General features: G+C 33.3%; 1 protein-coding gene and 1 pseudogene across 1 annotated transcript; one reads left to right on the plus strand and one right to left on the minus strand.

Moving 5' to 3' along the window:
* Window positions 1-3474: 3474 nt before the first annotated feature.
* On the plus strand, window positions 3475-9708 carry LOC142544445 (uncharacterized; annotated as a pseudogene).
* Window positions 9709-16355: 6647 nt separating this feature from the next.
* On the minus strand, window positions 16356-17442 carry LOC142547609 (uncharacterized). Its single transcript, XM_075655973.1, has 2 exons — window positions 17058-17442; window positions 16356-16974 (listed from the first exon to the last, which is right to left on the minus strand). The coding sequence occupies exons 1-2, from the start codon at window positions 17418-17420 to the stop codon at window positions 16390-16392; spliced, it is 948 nt and encodes a 315-aa protein (XP_075512088.1). The 5' UTR covers window positions 17421-17442; the 3' UTR covers window positions 16356-16389.
* Window positions 17443-20402: the final 2960 nt, after the last annotated feature.

Here is a 20402-nt window from a genome sequence, read left to right on the forward strand (position 1 = left end):
AGATCTTGATTAAAGCTGATTGTGAATGCTTCGGTAATCTTCTTTAGTCCTGAATCATGTCTTTATGTATATGAGCTCTTTTAAAGGTCAAAACCTTATCAACGAACACTTGTACCGCATAAAAAAACAAGTTATCTTTCGTCTCAATTTCCTTCGTAGTACACCGCAACTAATGCTTATTGGCATGTATCCAAATATGACAATTAAGTAATTATGTAACATTAATTCACGAGAGAGAAAAATATGCGCTCGTATTTGTCTTATAGGATACATTCTTAAATAATCGGAGACGTCGGTGGTTGTTCATTGATTGGTCAAATTTTGAATTGTATGGCTGGTAGGCAAACATACAAACTTTATGTAAAGCATACAAGCTACAAACCAATATGCAGTTTGAGCTTTTTAAGCTTGAGTATTGAGAGTAGCTTGATCTTATAGAAAGATATGTGTTCTGACTTTATAATAGTTATCTTGAGGAATATGTAGTACAACTAGAATCTTGAAGATTGAGCAGTCTCGACACAGTATCCATCTTGAAACTTATTAATAAAAAAAAATAAGAGTTAGGACTCTGAAACTAGTCGAAATTATTTTTTACCACCAAAACTTAAGAATTTCGAACTAAGAGTATCTAATCTCATCAACCCAACTAACACAACCTAAGTAAATTGATGCATATACTTTAGATTTAGTAAATTGATGCATATACATCATTTTTACAATATATTAACTAAAGTGGTTACCAAGCTAATTAAATTAAGCACTTGAAAATTTATATGATATTTTTATCTAAATTTTCCTATACTAATTTTCTAAATTTCATCAAACTTGGAACCTACTATACTTTATATTTAATTCTTTTGACTAAATTTGCCTACCCTAATTTTTACCTAATTTTTTGAATTTCATCCCCAACCCATTTTTCACAATTCTAGAAGTTCAAATTTTTTTTCTGAAAAGTATCATAAAAACCAATATTTTTATATCTTCCTAACTTGTAAATTGTGATCGAGGCTAATAATTCTCAAAATGTATGGTCTTTGAGATTGGTGTGTATGAAAAATTATAGTGTGTGAATTTCTCTATGACTTCACATATTTATATATTTAATAATCAATAAAAATAGTTTAAGCATACAAATCAGTTTCTGCGGCTCTACCGGCAATGTCAGCTATACCAGAGCTATTCACCCATCTCGTTTCCAGCCAGATCACCTATCATAATAACAATGAAATATATATTAAAGTGAGATGAAATATATATTTAATTTTTTAATTACTATTCAATGTACAAATCTCTTTATAAAATTATTATTAATGTAAATCTTGTATGTTGAGTGTAATAATTGTCTCCATTTGGTATATCGATCGAACTGTGGTGTTTGAGCTGCTGTGCGGTTTAAAATATTTGAGTTGCACCATTACCACCAGCCTTAACTTTTGGTAAAACGTTTGATTAAGAATTGAAGTTTATCAATATTATCATACTAGTGGTTAACATATGTTTTAAGGTGATTAATTACAAAATTATAATAGAATATGTATAGCGAATTTAAAAGAAAAAGAAAGAAGAATATAAAATTTTTATTTAAATATTATTGAAATATAAATAAGTAAATTAAATAATTGGACTTGACATGCATGATCCTGATCTTGCAAGCGGCGAGCCCCATGTTTGTTTGTTTGTTTGGTAGGATTGATGAAAAGTAAAAAAAAAAAAATGAGGGTTTTTGAGAAAAATATTCCAAATACAATTATCACCAAGGTGAAAGTTTTTCTAGATGAAAACAGTACATTTTTTTATTAAAAAAATCTGATGATTTGATAATATTATCTCTTATATATATTTGAGTAGTTCTTTTCTGAGACGATCTCACGAATCTTTATCTGTAAGACGGGTCAATCCTACCGATATTCACAATAAAAAGTAATATTTTTTCATGGATGACCCAGATAAGAGATCCGTCTCACAAAATACAACCCGTGAGATCATGTCACACAAGTTTTTTACATATATATTTCCCCCAAAATTGTGACAAAGTACCATTTTTTTCAATGTTTAGGTGAGCTGAGTTTTTGAGAAAAAACCTAGCTGATTAAATTTGGGATAAGCTTTACAAGAATTGATGAATAAAAATAAATTATTTATTAAGGTCAATACTACTTTTTTAGGCAATGAAAATAATGGAAGTCTCATTTTTATTTGGTACACCAAGAGGCAAGAAAAGAATGGCGGGACATTATTGATTTATTTGGAGTACGTGTTTTGTGAGATAGTCTCTCAGGTTTATATTCGAGAGACGGATCGACTCGATTCATATCCAAAATAAAAATTAATATTTTTTATGAATTGAGTCGGATTGAAATCCATTTCATAAAATTAATTCGTGTGTAATGGTCGAACAAGAGACCACATCATCTAGCGTAGATAAGCATAGATTTCTTAATTTATTGATTCCGCGTTCACTCGTTCAACAGTCTTTGTCATATTCTTAGCTACTCACAACTTAAACGATGTCCTCATTATCTCTTTAATTTTTCAATCAACCAAATTAAAAAAATTATTTAACGCTTAATATAGTTATAAACATTTCCATATTTATATTTTTTATTTCATTCAAATTAAATTAATATACGACTAAAAATTAACAATAAAAAAATTTAAAGTTAAAACCCCGTGGTGTGTTGATGAGGTGGATCACTTTTGTTCGCCTGAATTTTCTCAATCAAACCCCCTATGATCTCTATAATATTTCAATAAACTAACCAAATAATACAAATTATTTAAGAGATAATAGACAAGATAATTCCGTAAGTTTTTCAATTTTATGTTTTGGTATTGTACGTATTCAATTTTGAGTTTTGGTTCTGTAATTTTTGTTAAGTTTTGATTTTTAGTTAGTTTTTATGAATTTTTAAGTGATTTCGTACACGTCAACATTTTAGGACGCAACATCAACATTTTTTTTAAAAAAAAGACCAAAAACCAAAACATAACATACATAAAAAGGAACCCAAAATTTAATATTTATAAGACTAAAACACAAAATTGATAAACTTACATTATTATTATGTTGGCTATTTCTGATCATATAATATAATTTAAATATTTCTATATTTATATTTTTTATTTCATTCAAATTTAAACACTTAAAATAGAATAAATCTTATAATAACTATCTTGATTATTTTAATGGATGAACATAAATATCTATTGTTTTCAATTAAAAAATATTATAAAAACATATTTTAGTAAATTATAACTAAATAATTTTTTAATAATAATCAAATTTAAACACTTTAAAAAAATAATTATGTTAAAAATATATGCACGAGAATTTCGTCCAACGAGTCGATATATATTAGGAAGCGGGCGTTCGTTGGAGGGTTGATTCCATCCTACATGTAGAGGACACTACCGTAATAAAATCCCTGGAGGTTAACACTATATTAAAGATTGGAGAGCAAAAACAGAATGACAGATTTGACATCACCTTTTTCAGTTATTTTGTCAAATGGACGGATCGGATCGACGTGTCCCGACCCACCTTGTTGTGGGCTGTGTAGGACAAGGTTTGTTTCAACCTACCCGTGCCTGCACGGGCACGGTCCGGATCAACCACGAACCATCCTCACTGCAACCTTTTCCTGTAACTCAGGCTGCCCAGCATTTAATGGCGAGAATAAAACTAATACCTTTTATCTGCGTAGGTTTTCAGTGACTCTTCGTCTCTTCCTCATCGACAATGGAGTTCGCTCTCAAGGTCTGTCGTCTTTAATTTTTTTCCCCTGCTCACTTATTCGACTGTTTTTCCAGCACACATTGTTTGACGCTTCTTTTTCCTCGTTTGGGTGCAGAAATATTTGGGTTTTCGAAATTCCGACCGTACCAGAAGGAAATCGTGGAAAAAATTCTTGGAGGAAGAGATTGTTTAGTGGTTATGGCCACTGGAAGTGACAAATCATCGTGGTAAAATTTCCTAATCAACCCACAGTCCTTTACTGATTTACACTTTATCTGTTTTACTAACCCAGCTGAGTAGTCTTCTAAATACCCCTTTTGTTAAATGACGTTACAATAAAGCTATGAGGTGCCACCGTTGGTTGCAAAAAAGACTGCTGTGGTGATAAGTCCTCTCATATCTTTAATGCTGGATCAGGTTTGTGCTTAGGTTTTTTTTTTTTCGGGTTCTTTTTGTGATGTCTGTATTTGTGAAATGAAATAGTTATGTTTACGTGTGGCGTGTATGTTGTGAACTTACGGTGAAGGTAATGGCGTTGAAGCAAAGGGGCATACGTGCCGAGTATATTTCCAGTGCTCAAGCTAATTCTAACGTGCTTAGAAGTGCTGAGAGTGGTCAATATGATATTCTGTACGTGACACCGGAGAAGGCCTGTGGGCTCACAAATAGGTACTTTTTTGAAATGATACAAATTGCTTGTGAAATTTGTTAGGCATTCTTTTTTCCGAGATGCTCAATGGACCTGACTTGTGCATCATTTAAGCTGATGATTGACCATCTTGATTCTGTTGTCTTGTGATGTAAGTTAGTTTAGTCAAGTAACAGACTTTTGTCAATTGGTCGAAATAAATTACAGAATACAACTTGTTTTCTTAATGTTTCTGGCTTCACATTTCTTGGAACTCCCATAGATGAAATATAATTGGTAAATATCCTGGGATTTTTCCTGTCTGTTCCCCAAGCTTTTAGAAATAGAAAAGTTTTTTTTCTGTGTTTGAATTTGGCCCTTATGGCTTGCATTTCTCCTGATTGCACACATCATGCTGCAGTTTCTGGTCAAGATTACTGGATTCAGGAATCTGTCTATTGGCTGTTGATGAAGCACATTGCATATCAGAGTGGGGCCATAGTTTCAGGTTTGTTTATTGTCGGGAAAAATGCATCATACTTGTTGAGTTCTAAGAGTTTCTATATTTTGGGCTTATTTATTGTCTCATGTAGTAAAAAAGCAGGAGTGCTAAGAAATGTAATAAGCCATCTGAGACCGAAGCTTGATACTTAAGCATGTTGGTTGAATCTGTGAAATTGGCTCATTGTGCAGCTTGCCTTCTTTTACTTCTCTTGCATTTTGATCAGTGGTTCAAATGATTGAATAAGCATGGAAAGCCGAGCAAACTCTTTGGTATCCAGTTATTTTAAAAAAATACACCCTTTATTTGGAAGGATTTCGCTTCTCTCTCTAGATTTAATTTTTGAATCTTGAACTTTTAAGGTAGGGTTTTTTTACCTTACTGTTTTCATCTAACGTTGGTTCCCACCAGGAAGAAAAGGTAAATCAAAGAGACATCAAAGTAAAAGATTCGTTTTCCATTACTTTGGTCTTGCTTCAGGAACTTTAGTTTTTTCACCGAACCTCATATGTAGAAAACCTATGATTGATTCTATGCAGTGGAAGATTTAGTGCAACTCATGTTCAGTGGCAAACGTTTAGGTGATACTCTGTAGTGTGAATTGTCAAATGATGCTTCAACCCTGTAAATAATTTCTTTTTTCTTCTTCTTTTTGTGCAAGCAATTTTTGTTAGTGCAATGTTAGCTGAGAATTTGAATAACTTTTCTGCGTTGTCTTCACATGTTTGCAATCGTACTTGTGTTACTTGTTTGTAATTCTATAATGTTTAAAATTACAATTGGTTATCCTTTTTCGTATCATTTTCCAAAGGTTTGTAAATTTGACAGGGTGGAATACAAGCAATTAGACATGTTACGTGACGTCCTTTTAAATGTTCCAGGAGTTGGATTAACAACAACTGCTACTGGAAAGTAAGTATTTATTTCTCATAGTTAACGTCTACTGTTAGCCAACAATATTTAGCTTTGTTAGTCAGTTCTTCAATATAACTGGGATGGTGTGGAGTCTAATATTTATTTGATTATGACTTTCCTGTCTTCCAGGATGCCTTAAACTCATTTCAAGGCAATATTGCATTTTATGTCAACTCCAATCCCCTGGTTAACAAAGAGGGATTAGTTTGTTTGGGATTGAAACTTGTCATGTTTTGGAAATGAAGGATTGCTAGAACCTAGTTTAGCACAGTAAATAATACAGCTTTCAATTCTGGTAATTTTCAGAGATTTTGCTTGTGATTTTTTTATTTGGCATGTTTAGTAATATAGCAGAACCTATAGCATTCTGGTCTGTGATTGGGCATTGATATATCATATCCAATGCATATATGGCTTCATGCAAAATATAATTTCCCTTTCTCCAGGGAGTGTGCTTCATTTGCATTACTAAATGTTTAGATCGTGGAGTTTTCAATCAAAATGAAACATTTTAAATAGTCTTTGACTGAGATTTATTTAGTGTAATATTCCATTTTCTAGAAGCTTTTAAATAACTTATTTTTATTTCCAGGGTCCGTGATGACATCATACTTTCACTGAAGATGCATGATCCTCATATAATCATTGGATCATTTGACCGCCAAAATCTCTTCTACAGTGTCAAATCTATTGACCACTGTAACACTTTTCTGGATGATCTTGTGAAGAAAATCTCTTCTTATATAGACAATGCAAGTTCCACAATAATTTACTGCACGACTGTCAAAGATGCTATACAGGTCATTTCACTTTCTCCTAATTTTATAATTCCTAGATTACACGTGAAAATATTTATATGGGTATTCTCTTAGACAAATATTATGTCAAATTGCAACACATATGAGAAATTACAATTTTTATGAGGAATTGCTGAGTCCTATATATTTTTTATTTGATTTCCTGACGCTGATTATATCGGTTTCTGTAGATTTTTGAGTCTCTTGATGTGGCGGGAATTGCTGCTGGATTATAGCATGGACAAATGTTTAAGAAAGCACGTGAGGATTCCCACAGGTTTTATTTCCTTATAGATTCCTTCAAGTTTAATGCCATATTCTCCCTCAAATTGGCAATACTAACAGTCCTTGGGTAATTAATACATTTGTCTATTTTGGGATGTTAAAGGATTTCAAAAATGTAGTTTGTGTCTATCAAATGTAATTGCTTTAAGTATTATTATTGGCCTGGTTCCTTTACAGTTATAATTTACAGAACTTTGTGTCATAAAAAAAAGAACTTTAGATTTGAAAACTGTTTTTTCTGACCAGCAGATCATTCATTAGAGATGACTTTTATGTCATGGTTGCCACAATAGCTTTTGGTATGGGTATTGACAAGCCTGATATAAGATAAGTAATCCATTGTGGCTGCCCAAAGAGTTTGGAATCATACTATCAGGAAAGTGGACGATGTGGCTGAGATGGTAACCCTTCAACCTGCATGCTGTATTATATGAGAAGAGACTTTTCAAAAGCTGATTTTTATTGCGCTGAAGCACACACAGTATGCTTCTCTTCTTGACAGTCTTGCAAATTGATAATATAGGTAAAAACTTGTGTGAGCCGGTCTCAAGGTCGTATTTTGTGAGACGAATCTCTTATTTGAGTCATCCATGAAAAAGTTTAATTTTTATGCTAAAAGAATGACTTTTTATTGTGAATATTGGTAGAGTTGACTCATCTCACAGATAAAGATTCGCGAGACCGTCTCACAAGAGACCTACTGTGATATATATATATTAGGAAATGGGTGTTCGTTGGAGATTAACACTATATTAAAGATTGGAGAGCAAAGACAAAATGACAGATTTGACATCACCTTTTTCAGTTATTTTTCCAAGCTGTCAAATTGACGGGTCGGATCGACGTGTCCCGACCCACCTCGTTGCGGGCTGTAGGACAACCACGAACCATCCTCACTGCAGCCTTTTCCTGTAACTCAGGCTGCCCAGCATTTAATGGCGGGAATAAAACTAATACCTTTTATCTGCGTAGGTTTTCAGTGACTCTTCGTCTCTTTCTCATCAACAATGGAGTCCGCTCTCAAGGTTCGTCGCCTGCTCACTTATTCGACTGTTTTTCCAGCACACATTGTTTGACACTTCTTTTTCCACGTTTGGGTGCAGAAATATTTTGGGTTTTCGAAATTCCGACCGTACCAGAAGGAAATCGTGGAACAAATTCTCGGAGTAAGAGATTGCTTAGTGGTTATGGCCACTGGAAGTGGCAAATCATTGTGGTAAAATTTCCTAATCAACCCACAGTCCTTTACTGATTTACACTTAATCTGTTTTACTAACCCAGCTAAGTAGTCTTCTAAATACCCCTTTTGTTAAATGACGTTATAATAAAGCTATCAGGTGCCATCGTTGGTTGCAAAAAAGACCGCTGCGGTGATAAGTCCTCTCATATCTTTAATGCAGGATCAGGTTTGTGTTTAGCTTTATTTTTTCCATTTATTTTTATGATATCTGTATTTGTGAAATGAAAGTTATTTTATGTTTGGCGTGTATGTTGTGAACGTACGGTGAAGGTAATGTCGTTGAAGCAAAGGGGCATACGTGCTGAGTATATTTCCAGTGCTCAAGCTAATCCTAACGTGCTTAGAAATGCCGAGAGTGGTCAATATGATATTCTGTACCTACACCGGAGAAGGCCTGTGTGGGCTCACAAATAGGTACTTTTTTGTAACGATACAAACTGTCTTAGAGCATATTTTTGAAGCGGCAAGAGAGGGATGTGCTATTGATTGGCGCAGGTTATGTGAGAAGATTGAACTTACATATGAGATATTTAAAAACATTCAGGATGCTGTATCAAAAGTAGGCAATGAAAAGTTAAAGCCTATAAAAGAAGAATTACTAGATGAGGTAATAAATGGAACATTATGGATATCAAATCAAATTGTAGCATCTTTGTACATCCGAAATACTGTGTTGATGACCATATATTGTTGGGTAACATATTAGGTGACTTATCCCCAGATTAAAGCCGTTTTGATTATGCAAGAGCTTGGAGTATCAATGGGTATTATTTCATCTGGCCATCAACACAATGGCACAGCAGATGAATCCTCTAATGGGATGTCAAAACATTCCTATGGGTCCGAACATTCTTGCCAAATGGAAGGGGTTCAGCCTAATCTTGAATCACTCATTCCAAATGTGAACGATGGTTGTTCAGTGGAAAAATCTCAACAACTCATTCCTGATCTGGTTGAGGATGCAGATATAAATGAAGCCGCAGCTGCTCATGTTGACGATTTAAACTGTTCTAGGAAACGCCAAAAACTTGATGCACCTCGCGAAGAACAGGATATTGCCACAGAGAGTTCTATTCTAACCTGGCTTGATAATTTTGGGGATGGAGTAAGTGTTTCTTGACACCTCTTTCTAAACTTAACTACTTCCTGCCTTTTGATAAAAAAAAAACATGTTGCTAAATATGCTCAGGTTTCGCTTTCTGATGTTCTGGAACATTTCAATGGATCAAAAGAAGAGTCAATAATGGATCTTCTGCAGCATCTGGAGAGTGAGTTTCTGATATTTAAGAAGAACAACGTTTATAAAATTATGTAAATAAACTGGTCAGTAGTTCTTTATTGTGTGGAGACACCACCTTGTTAAATGGGGACACTTCTACTTTTCTTCATTTTCCCATCCCTTTTGGTGCCCCATGTCTTTTGTGGTAGCCCTACTGCACAAGCTTATTAAAACGTTCTATTTATTGTATAAAGGAAAACAGAAAAAACGTTCTGTGCGGTTTGCACTCTCCATCGTTGCTGCTGTCGGGTCGACGGGGCAACGAATTTAAAATTATAACCTCAAGAAATTAGAAAAACTCAAAACCTCGTAGCTGAAATTTTAAAAGATAACTAGAGTACATAAGAACAAGAGTATTCTCTTTTAATTTTTCGGCTAATCTCAGAAGTGTTGGCACTTCTTGCAAGTTGATGATCCAAAAATAGAGTTGATCAAGTAAATGATGTTTTTTAGTATTCAGCTTCTCTCGCTTTATTGGTACGATCATATAATAATTTATTATTTTTCAAATGGTTTAAAAAGTTAAAACCATTTGAAAAAAACGCAAGTATATATAATTTTGTCTATAATGACAAAAGAAATTTTAGCTTGTCTAGTTTCAACGGTGGCAGTGGAACAAGATTTTGGTATTGAGAGAAATACATTGGATGAGAGACGTTCTAGCTTAAGATCGAAAAAGCCTAATGTCTGCTCGATGATTGGTCAAAAGCTGCAAGTCAAACACAACATATTAAAAGTGATAAAGAAGACCAAGACGAAATCGAGAGAACATTCAGAACAATGACGGGAGGAAATGTGAGTGATTGAGCAATGTCACTCCTAAAGATACATATGTAAGGTAAGCGAACATAGTGGGCTTTGATTCCTCAACATCAAAATATGATGCGTGGACAATTTATATAGTTATACCATATAGTTATAACTATAAAAGTGCGAGTTTTTTTTTTTTTTTTTTAATTTAAATGTGTTATTTAAATAACAAAGTATTTTTTTAAAGGGTTGAATCGGACCTGGAACTGACGGTTAACTGGACCCAAATTGTCGGTTCTGTGACCCGGACCGTAACCGGCCACGAGCGAACCGGTTAGGGGTTGGGATTTTCCCTACCCATGGCGAGATCTATGTAAGGTTGTAATGAGATTGAATGAGTAGGAGTAAGATTGTACTTAGATTGGATGACTTTGATTTGAGTAAGTATTTGAAAGAATAATTTGAAATTATTATATATTAATATGAGCTTGAAATTTAATAAGACTGTCTTTGGGAGGGCTGATTTGGATTTGAAACCCACAACTCAAATCCGCTCCTCCTGTTGGTTGAAAAAAAAGGACCGATTTGGTTTCAAATATCAGCCCTTACATTTTGAGTGGATTTAGAATCTTCACGTCAAAGTCATAATTTCAAATTTGAGTAAAAAATATTTTGATAAACAAATTGTTGATAAAAGAATAAATGATACATAAATTATTGTAAATAGTTTAATTGGTACACTATCCAAGTAAAAAGTCAATTTTACCCTTAACATAAATTGCTTTTAAGTCCAATTCTATTTATGAAATTCAATTAGATACACATTTTTATTTTAAAAATTATTAATTTATTTTTTTAAAAAAAATGTATATTTATTTTAAAAAATTATACTATGATAACAAATATCATAGTCTTTATATTAAAATATTAAAATTATTTATTAATACAAATATATGATATATTTTAAACATATTTATAAATATATAATAAAATAATATTATATAATAATAGAATTACAACACAAAAATCATATATTTAGTTCAAAAATCATACATAAAACTAAATATATTTTAATATATTGATAAAATATAACACAATAAATATTTGTTGTTGGAACTTGGAGGTACTATTGTTGGAGGAGCGAAGCAATCTTGATCATCATTTTAGTTTTTCGAAATCTGATATTCATCCGTTAATAATTTGGAAAAAGTTCAATAGAAAAAAATTATCCTAGAAAAAAAGCCGCATGTGGTTCCCCGAACATTGACACAGCGGCACGCGAATCATGCTCATTGTCTTGATTTGTGAAATTGTGTAATTCCAACTTTCGAAATTTTGCACTTGAATTAGGCTTTTCTTGTAAAATTCATATCTTTTCGACACATAATGTAATTTAATTATATGCAAATATTATGTTAATATATTTTTATCAATAACGTAAAATCTATATTAGCTTTGTATATGATTTATTATATATAAAGTTTATTTTATAATTGTAAATATTTTTTAAAATATATTATATTTTAATAAATATTTATTAGTTAATAATTATAGTTTTTTTTTAAAAAAAAATTATGATAATTATTTATTTTATTATAATTTAAATTAAAATTTGTATTTTTAACCAATTGAATTTAATAATTAAAAAATAAAATATGTATTTAATTGAATTTAATAAGAATATTGAACTTAATTGCAATTTATAGAGGGTCAATATTTGACTTTTTTGTTCTATCATTTATCATTAAGTTTGTTAAGATCGAAGATTAATTTAGAAGGGCTGAATAAATAATCACAACAATTTCTGTAAATATTTCGGTTGGGCTAACAACACTGAAATGAAATTATTGTTGATTGGATCCTTAATAAGTTAGGAGTTTTCACGAAAATAGACTTACCGAAACGGTTTGAAAAAAAATAACTTGTTACAAAAAAAATATGGGCTATCAAATGAAAAATAAATGGAGGTAAACTGAAATATAAGTTTGTACGAGTTTGTTTTTGAATGTTTGGAGATTTCAATACTCCTACGTCACCCCTTCTCATTTGCGAAATGCTTGCACTAAAAAGACTTTGTTAATTACAAACAGTTTGAAATCACCAACTTCAGTAGAACTTACCATTGGCATTGCCTACTGAAACTCTTAGTAAATTTCACTCTTAATCAAATGAGTAATAAAACTTCTTACTCTCAATTACAAGCATTTCACAAAAAAATCTTAAGAACAAATTTATCCTCAAGCGACCGGATTTTAACTTATAAGCTTGTGTTTGCATTGATCAGTTTCGCTCTTAAAAAAGAATGTTGATCACTGAATGCTTTGATTGCATGGTAAGATGTTTCAAGAGATAAGGTGATTAGGAGACTCATAAGTTCATAAGCATTCTATAGCTTACTTAACTGATTTATTTATATATTTTGTTTGCAATAGTTACCTTTTTTTTAATCAAGTATCTCTAGTTCAAATACAGACGTCGTTGTCGTCATATCATCGTACTTTCTAACTAATCGTATATTTCTTGTAGTGCTCATGAATTATGACATTTTGTTGGAAATTATAACTGTTAATATGGAAAATTTTATCCGATAACCCTTTGTCTTTGATTAAATTTCACTATCATTTTGTCAAGGTGTCCAGTTGGACTCTGATTAACGTAGAAAATATTTGCCAATGAATATTCAGTTTTCTTCTTGAATTCAGTTTAATTAGTATTTGTAATTATCCATTGGATCAACAACTTTGTTAAATCACCAAAATTTAAATGTTCTAACAAAATCACATACACTAATTCATGTAGCAGTATATCTATTTATCAATAGTTCTTATATCATGAGACTTTTTACTCATTTGCAAATTCTCTTTATCATTCTTTCCTTCAGAGATATGAAATGAAGTTGGGACTTGGGTTTTTTTTAATTAATTTAAAAATAATAAAATTAAAAGTAATGAAAAGAGTCGCATTTTGCAGTATAGCAATAGTACCGTAACACAGCGTTTGGTTGAAATGATATGACAAATAAAATGATTGATACGTAAATGATTAAGGCTACGTTTGGTTTGGAGGATAAAATAAACTAATGATTAGTACGTAAATGATAAATGAAATGATTGTGATAGAAATGTAATATGTAATGTAAAATTGTATTTTGTTTGGTATGATTTTTAAGTGTGAGATAATTTTGAATTTTTTGATGAAATGACAAAATTGCCCTTTTCTTTTTTTTCCTTCTTTACTCCGGTGGCGGCGATGGTGTGGTGGTCGGCCGGCCGGCTGCGGTGGTGGTCGGCCATCAGTAGGCGGTGATCGACCTGAGTCGGCTGCGGTATTCCGGCGGTCGGCCGGCAGTCGACGGCGGCGGCAATCGGTCGTGGCGGTGAGTTTGGATTAGGTGAGGAGTGATTATTTTATCACACCTTATACAACCTAATCATTTATAGAAGGGATTGATTTGGTTAAATAAAAATCGTACCAAACGCTTGATTAGGTGGGTTTAAAAATCATAAACCCACCTAATCCCATGAACCAAATTCCCCCTAAGTATATGATATACCAAGATTTGTATGGTTTGCTTATATCACTTGTTGTGTTTGGTGAGATTTTTATGGGTGTGATTAAAAAAGTAATTAAATGCGTACTACCAAAAGTACCATTTGCTTTATTAGTATAATTTTTAATTTCATACCTAATGTTTTCATCTACCCCAACATTTTCTCCGCACAGTCTCGCAAGAAAACCCTAGTCGTCAACACTGTGCATTGAACTTCGAATTTCAGTCAAAAATGTGTGGGTCTTGATGTGTTTACTGTGAATCCGACATCTGAAGGATTAAAATTCGATTCTGCATGTTTTTAGTCGGGCGACATGGAAAGAATATGAACTGAGCACATATTGCGTTGAAGGAAAATCGATATACAACCATCTTACGCAGCGTTTGGTTGAAATGATATGACAAATTAAATGATTAATACGTAAATGATTAAGTATATGATATACCAAGATTTGTATGGTTTGCTTATATCACATGTTGTGTTTGGTGAGATTTTTATGGGTGTGATTGAAAAAGTAATTAAATGTGTACTACCAAAAGTACCCTTTGCTTTATTAGTATAATTTTTAATATCATACCTAATGTTTTCATCTACCCCAACATTTTCTCCGCACAGTCTCGCAAGAAAACCCTAGCCGTCAACACTGTGCATTGAACTTCGAATTTCAGTCAAAAATGTGTGGGTCTTGATGTGTTTACTGTGAATCCGACATCTGAAGGATTAAAATTCGATTCTGCATGTTTTTAGTCGGGCGACATGACAAGAATATGAACTGAGCACATATTGCGTTGAAGGAAAATCGATATACAACCATCTTACTGCACTGCATTGAATGTGAGTAATTCTGATAAAATTTAAGAGTTTTTAGATGTATGAAGTTTTGATGATTTCCGTTAACTTTTTTTAGAAATTTGTTGAGAAATACAATTTCCAGTGTACAACAACGTAGATGAGTTGCAAGTTGTATGGGTGTACGTTGTACATGTTAATCAACTTTGATTTCTCTGGTTGTCGTTGGTTATCGATGTCATTGTCATCTTGTCCGTTGAAGATCAAAACTTTTTTACAAATTTTTTGGTTTTCTGAAGTTTCAGTTGTTGAGAAATAATTAATTCCGTTGCAAATGTATTTTAAACAGATATGTATAGCTATGTAACTCATTTAGAAAATCATTGAATATAATGATTCTTTAGCATAGCTTTCATGGATGTGAAGACACCACCACAGTGCGAGTGCGGCAATGAGTTTATGGTATTACGTGAAGCTGGTCTACATTCAACACGACCCGGCCACTATTACTTTATATGTCCAGCCGGTTTGAAACATCGGAACCGATTCTTTTGGTACGATGAGTATCAAAAATTTTCTTCGAACAATGAACCTTCATCCAAAATTGAGATGGGTTCAAATTCGTCACAAAATCCTACTTCCCCCTTTGTAAAGCGTCAGCACACACAACCATACAATGCATCTTCTGATTCAAAGTCTTTTAATTTGAAGAATGCCGATACAGTTGACACAGAACAAGACGTTCAAATCAAGTCAGTTATGGCATCCACCACACCAGCTCCACCAAATGATGCAGTGGAGCACACACCTTTATCTATCGAACAAGTTTGTTGTTGCTTTGGTTGCATTTACTCAATATTATGTTTAATGATGTTTTTCATGCTTGTTATTATAATTTCTAAGTAATTAAAATGTTGTGTGTATGTTCATTATTTTGTAATATTGTCGTGCGAAATGTTGTTGACATTGGTTTTTGATATCGTATATGTCGTTGACTCTTTGTTTTTATTTTATTACGAAGTAAAAAATACTTGGTATTGTAATTATTTGCTGCTTGTAGTCATATAGTTGTAATAATTTACTTTTTTGTTATTGTAAATGTTAATGTTCAATATAATTTAGAATGTATTTTCAGCATTACATTTGTCTTCATAGCTGCATAAGTCAATGTAATTTCATTTGGTTGCCCAATGTACACACGATGCAGTGAAGTAATGCTGAGATGGCAGTAAGAACCCCATTCTCACATTTTCAGATGTTTACACTTTTTTTATATGCATTGTATATTGATTTCAACAACTGTTTTAACTTGAATGTCCGTAGGGAAGAGGACAAATAATGGCAAGGGCTTAAGGTGCATGAAGCTTTTTGAGTTGTGCTTCTTTCTTGGGATGCAAAGTAAAGTGAACCTTCCATATTGCTGCATGCGAAGGGTAATTAGGTTAATATTCTAAACATTTTTTACTTGTTATGTTAGCTTGTGGACATATGAACATGTAGAAACAGTTTAATTTGTTGTTTGTACATATGTCCTTGGTATTTGAGAACAAGTGGTTCGCTTGATGGGATCGGCTTTAAATGCATTTATGAGTAATAAGTGTTATTTTCGGTCCCAGTTAGGTAATTAATAAATTTCAAGGTAATATATTGAATATAAATGCATGTCTATGTATAGTGGTTGACCTATAGTGCCTACTACAGAAAATCAATTAAATTTCTGTATCTTACATGATATGGCATTAATTTGGGTAGAAGTGTGTGCATTTAAATCATTTTCTCTTCTACTTAAGGGCATTGTTGAGGCAGCAAAAGGTCATGCAAAGTTTGAGAAGCACACAAGTTCAACACTTCAACAAAAGAATTACAGAAACTTAATATTAGCCCAAAAGTGCCACATGACGAGGCATAACGTCAACCTCCTCTTAGCAACCGTCTCGCTAAGATCAATCTTCCAGCATGACCCAAGCGCAAGAACAGTGATAATTCCGCATAGTTGTCCACCAATTCTTCAATAACAATAACTTTCTCGTCTTCGGTCAACTCGGGAATTGTTTCCATGACCTTTAACACATTGTCTTGGGCATTGCGCATCTTCTCATAAGCTGCTTCTTTTTGTGTTGCCAATTGTTTGATAAGGTCTTTCATTGTATCTTTGGTGATGGTGGCGATATTATTTATGGCTTCCACTATCGCATCGTCAGCATCGTCTACATGTTTCCATTTTTTACCCTTTGAATTCACAGAAGATGTCGGTCGCGAGGACGGTATGACAGATATAGACATTGACTCATCAGCTCCCTCATCAATAGAAAACAATTCGTCCAGGCTCATACATGTATTGTTAGGCACTTCAGGTGTCATTATAAGAACCTCTTGAACTGCGGCAGTAAAATGTTCAGCTTTGTCTCCGGTAGCCCGATCATTACCGAAGATTTCGCACCAATCATGGTAATAGGTCCACATTTTGTGTCGCATTGTCCGTGCGTTGTTGTCTGCCTACGAGTTAAATTACACATAGTACCGACCTTCATCAAATTTCTTGAATAACAAAAGTCAAGCAGTTTTCAAATCAAAAATACCTTAATTAGTGCATCCCATATGTCGTTTGAAGTTTCAATGGTCTTTTCTGTGTCGTTCCATCCTACTCCACTTTTATTTAGTAATGTCACCAAAGATCCGTACAATTTCTTCCACACATGAACTTTAGAGTTGATATGTGGGTTGCCACGTAAGTTTGTGTCAGGGAATGCAACTTTCATTCGATTTTCAAGAAAAGCTAAATAGCCTGGCCGAAATCCATTGCCGCTTTTCCAACCTTCTATGGACGCCTCTTTCGGTGCTTGTATCAGAAACTCTTCTTCACGTTCACTCCAACTACGTCTTGTCTGATCAGCTTTTTTGGCTTTCCCAACAAAACTCTTGGAAGTTGCTCCACTATCCATAATTAGGATGCTGCCACTGCCGTTGTCCTATTCCTGGTAATAATACAGCACACTGGTTAACCATGTAAAATTAGTTCAATACTTAAAATCACATTTTGTAATAAACATAAAATAAATAATTGGCTGGACTACATTCAAACAAAATAACATAAAATGCAATCAAGTTCTGTAGATTTTAAAAATAAATAACATCAAATGTCATAAGTACATGTATGCCAAAGTTCTAACGAAAGAAGTACAAAAAACAGAATGATTTAAGTTAGATTCATCCACATAGACATTGCAAGGTTCTTCCTCCAAGTATCTCAATCATCTGAAGCTTCCAAGCTAGTGACGAAATCATTTTGCATCTCATTGTCCGGACTGACTACATCATCGTTCACTTCCTCAATTGGATCGTCCGGCATTTCAGACCTTATGAAGTTTTGCAACTACATTACACGCCATTATGATTCTGTTTTGTGTTTTTAGTGGATAGAACGAAGGACTTCGAAGTATGGCCCATCTTTTTTTTCAACAAACCGAATGCTCTTTCGATTATTTTTCGGGCTTGAGAGTGTCTCCAGTTAAATAACTCCTTATATTTATGTGGCCCGTTTGCACGGTTTCTCCAAGCATCCCTATGATAGCGTACTCGCCTGTAAGGAGTCAAGAATCTCTCTATATTGGCATATCCATTGTCACATAGGTAATAACAGCCTAAAAATAAGAAATTGGTTATTAGGTCAATAACATTATGTAAGCACTAAATTCGTGAGGAAAGAATTAACAATGTATGCAAACAATATTTAAAAAACAAGTCTCATCACTTCACAGTTAATAATAATAAAAAAAGAATATCAAAACCTCTTGAAATTCTCAGTATGTCGTCACGAGTCACTGCATCTTTAAGAACCCTGGCATCTGCTGCAGATCCCTCCCACCCCGTAAGTGCATATATGAACTTCATCTCACTGGTCGCTAACCCCAAGAACGTTGACTGCGATAGTACCTTTTCTTGTTCTATACCATGCCTTGTCCATGGTAGGTACATGTACACTTACATACGTTCCGTCTAATGCACCAAGACATCCCTGTACAATTTAACATTAATAACTTCACAACAATTTAACTATCCAAAAAATCACACGTGAGTAGTTAAAATGTTTATTTTGTACAGTTTGTTAAAAATGGTTGGACATTACCTTGAACCATTTCCAAATTTTGTTGGTGCAAGAATCATCGACAGGAGATGGCTTAACCAGAAGTAAAGGATGTAACATGAGTATTGATTGGAGCACTTGATGGAAATGAGTGCTGATTGTATAGCCACTACGTACATAGTCATGTCCAACAACTCTATTTTTCTTGTGATGAGTCAATACAGACAGAAACATGCTCACCTTCTCTTCAATACGGACATATCTAGACTCGACTAGTCCTCCGACATGAGTTAGCAAGTAACACAAGCGTACAAATGCATTCCTATTCCATTCGCAAGTTCACCACACATTGAACGTCTCCTATGTCAATAATCCTGTGCAAATGGTTCATTTGCACATTTATTCTTTGTGTCATGCTATAGGACATTGTTCTTCTATGCTTGTTGCAACGTCGATTTGCACGTAACTTCAGTACATGTCGTCTCACGAGTAACATAACCAACAATGATCGACACATGATTTGGTGCAACAACAAAAAAAGTGTAACGTGTCTACGCATAATGGTCAGCTATGGAAGATACTTCAAAAAGAAATAAAATTCAAAATGTGGTTAACAATGACATTTGAAAAACACAAAATAATTAAAAATACTATAAATCAACATACTGATTTAGGTATAACAACAAATTTGTTGTTTAACAATGCGTGGTTAAAAATACGTAAACACATTCTTCGAATAGTGTTTAAATGGCAATACCAAATGCAGTCGTTTAAAAATTATTCAAATACTTTTCACTTCGACATTATGTTAAGTAAGAACTTCACAGATGTTTTTTCTGTTGTGGTCTTCAATTGTAGTGAAGTTACGTAAATGAAATCGAGAAAATGCTCGGCAGAAGATTAACCTTACAAAACAAAGATACATGTGTTGCTGCAAACAAATGAACTACAAACACAAAAGAACACAATATTGAATTCAACGATGTCAACCCAAAGAAGGAGAATAAACATCATCTTTTACAAAGCAGAAAAAACAAAGAAATGTCATTTACTGAGACAGTGATAGCCTCCTCACAATTCTCAATCTTTCGCAGGTGACAGCAGCAACATTTAACCTAGCAAAACTTAATTTCGACAATAACTTATGAAAAAACTGGTTTGAAACAAGTCGATGCAAGACTGTTTACCTGATTTCTGTAGATTTCGGCGCAGACAACAGAAACCTAAGCCATCGCCTCTCTTCGTACGTTGTTGTTAAGATGGAGGAAGAATTATTGTTGGGCTTCTTGAAGGTAATTTTGGAAAACGCTGCCTTGATAGATACAAGGATTAATAATATTGGGCTGATGCATGTGTTTATTTTAACCTATTCAGTACAACCTAGTCCATTGGACACGACATTGGGTGGGTTTAATAAAAAATATACCAAACACTGGATTACCAAGGACAAATCAACACAATCCTACTCAATCCCAGCTACCAAACGCTGCGTAAAACTCCACCACCAATTGCAGCGTCTGCTATGTGCAGCTTTTATTATAATTTTTTTTGCTTTTATTTTATTATTGTTTTTCTTTTACTTACTGTCATTTTTTATTTAATAAAATAAGATTTGAGGTCATATATCAAACATACTGAGTTAACTATTTTACAAAACATATAATTTTCAAAAATTATTTCTCTTGTGTCCGTCTCATGTGTATTTATATATTTTTTAAAATTTATATATTTAAATATGTTGATTTAGTGTTAGAAAAAATTAATAAAAGAAGATGTGTCTATTCACTTAATGTTTTTTTTAGTATTTATATGATGAGTAGGTCATTTGTGAGACAGTCTC

The sequence above is a fragment of the Primulina tabacum genome, chromosome 5 (assembly GCF_025594145.1).
Source record: "Primulina tabacum isolate GXHZ01 chromosome 5, ASM2559414v2, whole genome shotgun sequence".
Classification (NCBI taxonomy): Eukaryota; Viridiplantae; Streptophyta; class Magnoliopsida; order Lamiales; family Gesneriaceae; genus Primulina; species Primulina tabacum.